Source organism: Anopheles coustani, chromosome X (genome assembly GCF_943734705.1).
Source record: "Anopheles coustani chromosome X, idAnoCousDA_361_x.2, whole genome shotgun sequence".
NCBI lineage: Eukaryota > Metazoa > Arthropoda > Insecta > Diptera > Culicidae > Anopheles > Anopheles coustani.
The window spans coordinates 2,790,183-2,800,326 of NC_071290.1; the positions used below are offsets into that span (position 1 = coordinate 2,790,183).

The 10,144-nt window shown below is 48.8% G+C and overlaps 1 protein-coding gene across 1 annotated transcript; it reads left to right on the forward strand.

The window, feature by feature from the left end:
* Positions 1-2,590: 2,590 nt before the first annotated feature.
* LOC131269012 (lipid storage droplets surface-binding protein 2) lies at positions 2,591-7,296 on the forward strand. The gene is made up of 4 exons (XM_058271321.1): positions 2,591-2,724; positions 2,880-3,147; positions 5,688-6,125; positions 6,193-7,296. Exons 2-4 carry the CDS (start codon positions 2,955-2,957, stop codon positions 6,558-6,560), a joined length of 999 nt encoding a protein of 332 aa, XP_058127304.1. The 5' UTR covers positions 2,591-2,724; positions 2,880-2,954; the 3' UTR covers positions 6,561-7,296.
* The last annotated feature ends 2,848 nt before the right edge of the window (positions 7,297-10,144 follow it).

Below are 10,144 nucleotides of genomic sequence, written 5' to 3' on the forward strand. Positions count from 1 at the left end.
CACCGGGATTGCTGCCTCTGCTTCAGGAATACGCCATTTTTTTTTTTACTGATCCAGTGAAGCAATGTCACCGATGTGTTCGGGTTCTGGAGCGTTGATATCCTTATCAGTTTGTGTAACGATTGCACCGTGGGGAATTCTTCTCTCCAACACACTGAACTTGCGCTTACAGCAGAAGCTTCTCTCTGATGTGTATGATTGCCAGGATTAAGTGTTTTATTCTGGAAACTGTTTTCATGCTTATCTTCTAGCGTATGTAGTTACTGCTTTTTAGCATAAAAGTCATATAAATATCTACACGTAAGCCTTCTACTTGTAATGTACCTGGCATACGCTTTTTTTCATCCACTCTAAAGAGCAGATATTCCAAATGTAACCTTTATACAGCGTTTCGCTGCAAATGTATCGTGTTAGCGCCGTTGTAAGGGAGCTATAATTAAAACGCTAACCGATGTAAAGTATTAGTAACGCTCATCGTCGTATGCATCACGACCAAAGGGCGACGGCTAAACGTTTACCAGCGGATGGAAAACGGGCAAAACCGGTCCATGCATTGAACTTCGCACTTGACCGTGTGTGATGGGTGTGGAAAAAAAACATCTTCCCCCTAGACGACCGTGAGTAATACATTACGTTTGCTCCGAGCAGCTACGCGAGCCGGTGCATGTTACTGGCCTGTAGTAGTCAAATCATTTCCTGCAAAATTCAAAATTCCATTCGCACATGACAATTGCGTTTGAGAAAAAAACATTGGGCAATAATCGACAAGAGACTCAGAAACCAGCAAAAAGAAACCGTAAATTAGTGTTATCTTAGGAGTAAAATCAAAAGTAAAGTTTTGAAAGGGTTCAAAAGTGTTGCACAGTGAACACAAATAGTATTAATTATGCTTGAAAAACAGCGAAAATGCTATTACAACACAATCCTAGGGCGGTAACGGAAAATTTTGATCTCTCTGAAGGCTTTAAAGTAAAACAGAACTAAAACGAAAGCTGTAAAAACATTACCTCGGACATGACATTGATTCGCGATGATGTGTTCCGTTTCTGATTAAAAGTTGTGCACATTTGGGCGAGCGAGCTTTCCGATTGGGGATTCAGCAGCAAACGATGGGAATCGCGTACTGCAGTGGAAGACTTTCTTCCCCCGGCAATGTTAAAAGGAAAGATTATAATTTTATTATTTTTCCCATGACCGCTGCTCTAATCGAACGTGGCGCAATGGGCACTTCAGGGCAGCAAAAAAAAACAAAAAAAAAACAAAAAGCAAATCTCGCCATTTCGCAAAAAAAGCCAAAGAGTTCATTGCAACCGTGCATACACAAGCCCACAGACACACTCACGCGGCGCGCACGGGGTTAAAGGTTACCCGGTTGTGGTGCCTGTCGTCAAGGGTTCGCGTCCGTTCGTAGTGCGGGGCAAGGGGAAGCGCGGGGGAGGAAATTGCGATTGGCAAACGATCCTAGTGTTGCGCCCGGGATACACGGGACCCTCGCGAAAGGGCAGGCACCGGTGAGGGGTGCGGGGAGCAAAGTGCAAAGTACTAATTAGCTAAGTCTGGGCCGTGAGCGTGTGTGTGTGTGTTTGCCTTGGATTCGCGCCGAGGGTTCGAAGGTTCATCGTGACGGAGCGGCCAGCGGGATCGGGCGCTAGATAGGACCGCACAGGGTTGGGGGCCGGGGGGCCGGAGGGGGGTCGTAACTGATAAGCGGCGAGTTTCGGAGTAGTCCGTATACGCCACCAGCGCACCGGCCATTTACTATAAAAAGCTTTATAAACACGGCGCACACCGTCATCTTGAAGCGCAGCCGGCTCAAACGGGTTCGAAAAGAAATTCTGTGTGTTCTGTTCTGCGTGGCTAAAACCGCTAGTGATCGGATGCAACCGGCCCGAGTACAGTTTGATTTGCTCAGGTGTGTATTGATGTGTGTGTGTGTGGGGGGTGGGGGAAGAGGGGGATGATTTAAATTGCAGTATAACGTGGGCGCGCGCGAGTTCTGATAAGCCCTCGAGTGTGACGTGCACGAGTGTAAAATCAACGCATGTTCTACTACCAACCTCCAACCACGCCGCCAACCAAGTACAACTTTTCCCCTCCGAAAAACCCGGTTGAGCGGACGCGCTATCGTTCTGCCACCGCAAAATGCGTGCATTGAGGAGAAGATGGAGGGTGCATACACTGCGAGATGGATCGACAGCACTTCGGACCGACGAAAAAAAAACAACACCCGATCCCTTCACACATACCCCGCCACAGGACAATGGGGGATGGTTGGTTGGGCGCGGCCCTTGGTGCCCAGTGGAAGCGGGGACGGGGAAGTGCGGGTGCAATCAGCTCATCAGCTTGCGCTGACAAATTCTTTCGAACCGCCGACCGCTCGCTCGCTCGCATACACCCTTGGCCGATGGCCCTTTCCGCTCGGTCGCGCTCTAGCGGCTTCTACCTCGAAGCCCCGGGGCGGACCGAGCGCTGGAGCGCGTATTTGCATGAGTGTGTGCGTTCGGGAGCCGGTTATTGGGAAGCGTATCGCGTGTAGATAGCGGGGACGTCCGCGTAGTGTAGGACGATCCTCGTGGCGCACCGTGCGGCTCATTCCATTGCCAACCGTTCGACAGTGCAGTCGAGTTCCGACACACGCTGATCGCCGAATAACAAGACACAGCAGCGCGTGAGTGTGACCACCAAAGCGTAGATAGACGTACGTTTAACCAGATCGTTACCGAGGTACACTGAGCGCGATTTCATCTCCCCTTGGCTATTGTTGCATCAGCGGGCTTTACCGCATACCGTTTCGTTTCGTTTGTCGTTTGTCCTCTCGTAATTGAGTAAACACTTCGTTTGAGTAATTCCCATCCTATCTGTGCAATTTGTCCGTATAGGAAAGTTTTTGCGGTATTTTCAAGAACGCTCGTGTGTGCTTTGAGTGCGGATACTATCTGAAAAAGGAAACAAACATGGCGTCCAAAGTGCAAGAAAATGGAAATGCAGCAGCTGGAGCCGCTACAAGCAACACCACCAGCGCGGACGGCGGGGCGCCGACCAATGCCGCCCTGCTGCCACACCTCGAGTCGCTCGATCGGATGCTGAAGCTGCCGGTAGTGGACGCCACCTGGCAGCAGACACAGAACGTCTACGGGCGTGTGAAAGGTACGTAAAACAACGGGGGGTGGGGGGGAGAGAACAAGTGGAAATGGAATGACAAGAAAGCTTTCTACCACCGAGCGAACCATGTGACTCCGCGTACACCTGCCAATGGTGGCCCGCCATTCCAGCAGTGATACGCCATACGGCGGCCATCATGGAATGGTTCCCTCTCCCATGCGCCCGCTGGTCCCCGTTTTTGCAATCGATAATTGGTCGGGGTCATTTCACTTGGTTTTGGATCGTGCACTGTCTTTTGATAAGACGGGTCCCTGAGGTTTGCCCTGAACCATGCACGGAAGCGGTGTTGCGCCGCCATTGTAAAATTCTCGTTGCGGTGGTGGAAGAAACAATGTGCCTCATCGCTACGAGGGGGAAACCCATTCTGGAGGTGTAAGAAGGTGTGAGCGCGCGGTCGGGCGAGAAAAAATTCTTCGCGGCCCATTTAGTGCCGCTGCACCAACACTGACGCTTGGGGACGACGACGACGACGACGACGACCGGCACCACCAGACGGCGATGCTGCCGCATACGATGGAAAACATGTATCCGGTCCAAAGTTCACTGCCAGCGCCAGAAACCAGTTCGGCGGAATGACTGTGTGAAGATCGTCATCATACCCGGTCATGGTGGTCCAAGAGCGAGAGAGAGTGAGACAAAAGAGAAGATAGAGTACGAAATGGTTGGTGGCGAGGGAATACGCCACAGAAAACACATGCCTTCAGGGCGCTGTTTGCCTTTGGGTCGTACAAGCAGCAAGTATTTGGATTGTTTATGCACCAACCGAACCACTGCGCCATATTCGCGAAGGATACAGCTGACACAGTTTGACCCGATTCAATCAATCCCGTTACGATCGTCCAGAACAATCGATCCTAACCTCACAACCGGTCTCACAAGGAGGGTAGCCATTACGATATCGGTCGAGTCGAAACTCGATCGAATGAGCGCGACACAAAAACCTTCACTAACGAACGCATATGGCTTCCGTCGTTGAAGAAACGCAAAAACGTACACGTTGAAAACGCTGCATACGTTGCTGTCTGCCTGTCGTTCAGCACAACAGTGGATGCCTGTGGTACTTTGCGCATGGGTGGATTCTCCTTATCTCGCCACCGAACCTCGTTGGAATGAATGAATGAATGTATGCCGTTCGTGCGCTGATTACCTTATCTGCTGTATTGCATCCTTCTAGTTTTTGCGAATCTCTAAGAGTTGAGCTCCTCATTGTGTTGTGTTGTTTATTGTGATTATTCTGTTTTCCTCCCTTCTCTACTTCAAGCCATCCCTCTAGATGGGTGGTTCAAAGTCCTTCAACTGCACGATAACGCTGGTTTCGATTGACAGAGAGTATGATGTTTAACTCCGGAATTCAACCACCGGACTGGATCTCGCCCTTTCGCAGGACAAGTTCAAAGGAGGTTCTCCGAATGGGTTTCTACTTCGTTCAATCGACTATATACCGCATCAGTTTCCATTTCCCCCTACCGATCGGGGCCGGTTTGAGAACTCCCGAGACGACGATAGTCGATCCATGGGGCTGTGTTATCAAACACCGGGGGTTGGCACTCTGGATGCCCTTCGTGGACTGTAGAGTCAACGTAGGTTGACGCTGGCGATAACGTCGGACGTCTCGGAGCCACGGAGAAGGGGGATTGGACGGTGTCGTACTGAGAACCGGACTGACCCATTGGGGCGAACCCTGGTACTTCGTACCCTGTAATTGGCTAAGCTTATCAGCCGTGCTCAGGTTTGCTTGTGGAAGGTTATTACATGAAGTGGGAGGTGTATGTCACGACGTGTCGACTCGAATGTCGCCGATGGGGATCGCACGCAGGTGGTTGCTCGGGACTTCAAGTACGATAGTATTTCCGGTAACACCGCGAGCCAGTCATGGTTTACGATTAAAGCAGATAATGCTGTTTCTTTGGTCCCTTTGCTCACAAACTTCAGTCGTGCCATAAACAAAATCTCATCCGTTCGATCACATGCAACTCATCGCTGATATTATTCTTCGATGTTGTTACTGGATAGCGAGTCAGAATATAAACGAGTATTAAACGAGTCAGCTACTCCAGCAAGCTTCCCCTGAGTTACCACACGATTTCATTGAGAATCAATTGAATATAGTGTTGTGCGTCATTGGATGAGATATCCAAAGATTCATGAATCACCTAAATTCCAACACCTAGACCAAAAGAAAGAGATCTTCCTTTCCTCATGTTAGTCCTTTTTAAGGCTTCATGAATCTGGTTAATTTGTTCGTCAAGAATTTTGAAGAAGACTCTCTAACATGAAGATTCAGATTCACATAACGCTAATTGAAAAGGTCTGGGTGGGTGTCAGATTAAATAACAACCGTCACATGCATCGTGCATGGGAAATAAATTTACGATAAGATCGACCGCAACGGACCAGTTTGTTCCGGATGGGCGATATGGACCCAACCTACCAATGCAGGGCTACCAAGGGGAACTCTACGTGTGATAACATCACCATCGAGCTCGCTAACACTGTTTTATTATCTTATCCACGTACGCCGACAGACTACAATCCACTGCTGACGTGGGCCCTCGGAACGGCGGAGGATGTTGTGTGCCGCGCGGTCACCATTTCGGCGCCGCTCGTCCAAAAGCTGGACCGCCCGCTGCAGCTGGTGGACCAGACGCTGGTGAAGGGCATCGACAAGCTGGAGGTAAACGCACCGATCATCAAGGAGCAGCCGGCCGAGATCTACCAGCAGGCGCGCACGCGCGTCCTCGAGACGGTGAAGCCGCACATCGAGAAGGTGTGCGAGCTGCGCTCGGCATCCCAGCAGCGGGCCGCCTCGCTGAAGGATCTCTCCTGGCGCAAGGCGAACGAGGTCCTGGCGACACAGTACGGTAGCCTGGCGGTGAACGGCGTCGACACCACGGCTCAGCTCGCCGAACGCCTGCTCGACTACTACTTCCCCAAGTCGGACACCGACACTGACGACGACAACGGTAAGTTGTGATACCCCCAGCTTGACGGTTCCAGCTACTAACTGGTATCGTTGCTTCCTCCACGCAGTGCTCATCTCCGCGAAAGACGACCCCGTGCTGCACACGGTGCAAACCGTCGGACGCCTATCCAACAAGGTGGCTCGCCGCGTTTACCGGACCGTCTCCACGCAGGTAAAGTCCCTCCGCAAGGAAGACGTCCGGGACTACGTAGCGACACTCATCGCCGTGCTCCGCCTGACACAGTACCTCAACTTCATCAACGAGAAGCGGCAATCGGTCGAGGGGCCACAGGGCAAGGACGCCGCCACCGATAGCAGTACCACCGCCACCAACACCACCACCACCTCCGCCACCTCCTCGTCCACCACCAGCACGTCCGATGTGGTCGCCACCACCAACAGCAGTAAAACGCTCCAGCCTCCGAAGCAGGAATAGGTCTATAGACACGTTAGGTTTTTTTTGGAAAGATCGCGTGCGATGGGAAAGAGAGGGCAGGGGGGGGGGGGGGGGGGGGGGAGACATATGCATAATCAAGTAGAATACAGTAGGAAGCGGGCATCCCACACTCAGCAGCGTGCACACAAACACGCATATTTACACTGACCGAGGAGGAGCATTGATGCACGTGCATCGTGCACGCATGAGAGTCGTGGGACGCAACTACTTTTACTATATACATATATTAATTATATACCAGGTAAGGGGGGATCTTTCCCGTGGAAGCTAAGCAGAAGATTGCACCAGCGTGTGGGCGAGAGACCAGACATTGCCACGCGTTGGTTTGGCATGGATAATCCGTGTAAAGCTGTGAGTTTAGTTGTAAAGAAGGCAGACAGAAAGACAGAAGCTCCACCACAATAGTACCGCCCTCAGTGGGAAAAGCGCGTAGCCTTCCCTGATATCGTTATGGGCTTTATTTTTTGTTTTTGTTTTTTAACAAATGCGTCCTTGTGTTTTTGAGCGCAGACGACTTTCCTATTCTGGTGAGAGTCAGTGTTTTGCATTGGATGTGTACAGGCGTGACCACCGCTACTGGTAACGATGGAAATCGTAACAAACAATTGCGTCTATGTAGGTTAATTTGTGTTTAAATGTTTTTTTTTCTGTTTGTTCTATTTTGATTGTTTATGAAGAAAACATGTTAATAAAGAAAAAATCATCTTTTTTTGTACATCGAAGGGGGTTCTTCATTTACTCATTCCGGGGACCTGGTAGGAAGTCCGAAAATTTGACCTCAAAATAATTTGTAGTCGTTACGTACAAGTACGAGCTGCTGTTTCTTTGAAAAAGAGGTAAACCACAACACCTTTCGGACCAACCCGGCCTGAATCAGCACATTGGCAATACGAAGTAGAACACTGCTTCGCTTCGGTGGTCCCCCACACGTTGGCTCAGCATGAATTTGAAGCTGCCTCAATACAAATTTGTTTGCTTAACTTCGTGAAAACTTTAAACGTGTTGTGTTTGATAAGAAGTCGCGTCTCGTTTACTTGTTCCTCTCGATTGGCTCTGGATTCCGATGGACCGATTACGAATCGGCCAACGTGCACATACATGTATAGGGCGGGGTAGTTCCCCGCCCCAGACGAGAAAGCTCCCCCGCATCGGGCTGAGACCACCAGTCGATAATTGTATGACATTGGAGGTCATTTCACTTAGAGCGATCGTACGATCCCGACTTTTGCTCCCCCCTGAGTCTGGTGAACTAGATTAAGAAAGCGAGACAGCCAAGTGGGTGCGTGTGAGTGAGCGAAAGAGAGACACACCTTTTAAGATGTGGAACAGATATATGTAAAACTCGCCCGTCTCATCACACTGGGGTGCATCGGTGTCCAAGGATACCGTCATCAGCTGATTCGGTACAAGTCCTTCCAGACCTTCCAGATGACGGCTGTGCGGACGTGCCCGATCCCCCGTGCAAGCTCTTATCCGGTTCGGGCTTGCATTTCCGATGGAGTACATGGAGTACAGCACCACCGACTCACGGATGACGTGCGACCAGCGTGTAAACACACATTCTGGATCGACGACGACGACAGCAAACACAGAAAATCCCTCGGACTCAAGGCACCGCACCAAACCTTACACCTCGCCTGCATGGGTGTTGGTGTGGCTGAGCGCAACTGCGTCACACCGACCGCCGGTGATTAGGCTTCGCGCTGAGTAAAGCCGTGGCCGCGTCGTTCTATTTGTTGCTCATCACACTTTACGCAACGATCACGCCACTTTTGGACTTTGATCATTCGAAAAATTTGCCCACCACCACCACAAGCACCATCACCACCGACACTCCACCTGCGGGCGAGCGTGTGTCTGTGTGCAGCGTGAATGCATTGGTGATCAATCCGCAAGGTCCGCTAAAGGAACGCTGCAACCGCGCTTTGCATTTCTGTTTGTGTTTTGACGTTTCGTTACGTCCCTTTTTTGCTTCTGGCTCTCTTATCTCTTGTTTGCAACTGCTGCAATGCACTCGTCAGGTGGCCTAAGACGTTTTAAGCCTAACCAAAAGACGCGTATGGCAGATTTTATTAAAGGAAGCAGGCCTCTCCACTTTATACCACCCTCACAATGTATACTGGAAAAAAGGCCGTTCGATTCAAACGAAAAATGTTTAATCAATTCAAAGTGATTTTAAAAAATTGGTAGAAATTTGAGCAGCATGTTCCAAGAACCAGATCGCCAGTGGTAAACATTTTACTAAAATAGACCGCCCGTTAAATATTCTCTTACTTCCACACGCTTTCGGTACTCCTCCAATCTTCTCCTAATCACAAACGGTCATCCACTGTGCACCTTCTAAATGTAATTTATGCGACAGAAACAGCTGGCAATACATTGTATGCATCGCAAAAATAAAAGCTTACTTGAAACGAGCTGACCTGCAGAATATTCAAATTTCTTTTCCATTTTGTGAATGCAGAAGTTGGCCTAAAACTGGAAAATTTTTGCAGGTTCACTATGTTTCACATACTAGGCGCCTCCATTGCCTGCCGATTTGCAGATCACTATGTTTCAGATACTAGGCGCCTCCATTGCCAGCCGATTTTTAGCTCATCTTGTTTGAATATTCAAAAGGCGAACCATGTCCCGCTTTGCGAATTATAAGGATATATTGAAATGACTCTTAAATGCTAGGGTACAACTCTACCGGCGTAGGTTCGAATCCCAATCAAAAGCCTAAGGCTATTAGAAATACTTATAAATTGAAGGTGGTTGTTTTTCGGAGAAACTGAATGAAGATTTGTGTAACTTCATGAATAGTTTATGTTTTGATTATTGCGTAGGAAAACGATAAAAAGATTTTTTGAGACATTATTTTAGACATTAGACATTTAGAACCCAAAATTAATGGATAACTCTTCTAATACCCACGGGTAGGATCTTAGGGCCGTGGGAACATCGCAAAAGCCGTTAAATTTGATAACGAATCTACAGCCGTTGATTTTTTTAAAAATCCGTTTGATTTTCATTAAAACGCCTTACCATATGCAACAAGTCCGAATATGTATGTACCATTTGTTAATGAAATAACATTTGTTAAGTACTCTAAAAACTATTTCAACGACCTTACGGCGGTTGGTACGAGCTTTAGTCAAAGGCTACGTGCATAGTCATCAACACAGGAAGAACAATAATGATCATTCGAAGAACAATTTAGGCTCGAACGAAGGCAAATCAAAATCATCGAATGCTAAACTCATCGCAAATGTATTGCATATGAATTGCATACCTTTAGGCGTTTTTAAAATATGTTCTACGGACGGTAAAGTTATGTTGTATGCTCAGTTATGTGTTCTCATGATAGGTTCTTCAAATAATTGTCGCTTAAATTGGGCAAAGTCAGTTGGAGAAACATTTACAAACGTTCGAGGAGCAATGTTGGCTGAGAAGTACTGAGTGCTATGCAAAGAACGTGCTATTACAGCTGCTGTGTTTTTTTTTTGTTTTCTTCTTCCCTTCTTGCGATCAAACGTGGGTTCGGGCCGCGTCCCCGAACAGGTAAACACCGCAAGAATCAG

Bases quoted from the DNA above. Each gene is read 5' to 3' on its own strand.
- LOC131269012 (XM_058271321.1), top strand. From the start codon at position 2,955: ATGGCGTCCAAAGTGCAAGAAAATGGAAATGCAGCAGCTGGAGCCGCT. The intron at 3,148-5,687 runs GTACGTAAAACA...GTACGCCGACAG, and splicing joins CGTCTACGGGCGTGTGAAAG to ACTACAATCCACTGCTGACG. The intron at 6,126-6,192 runs GTAAGTTGTGAT...TCCTCCACGCAG, and splicing joins CGACACTGACGACGACAACG to TGCTCATCTCCGCGAAAGAC.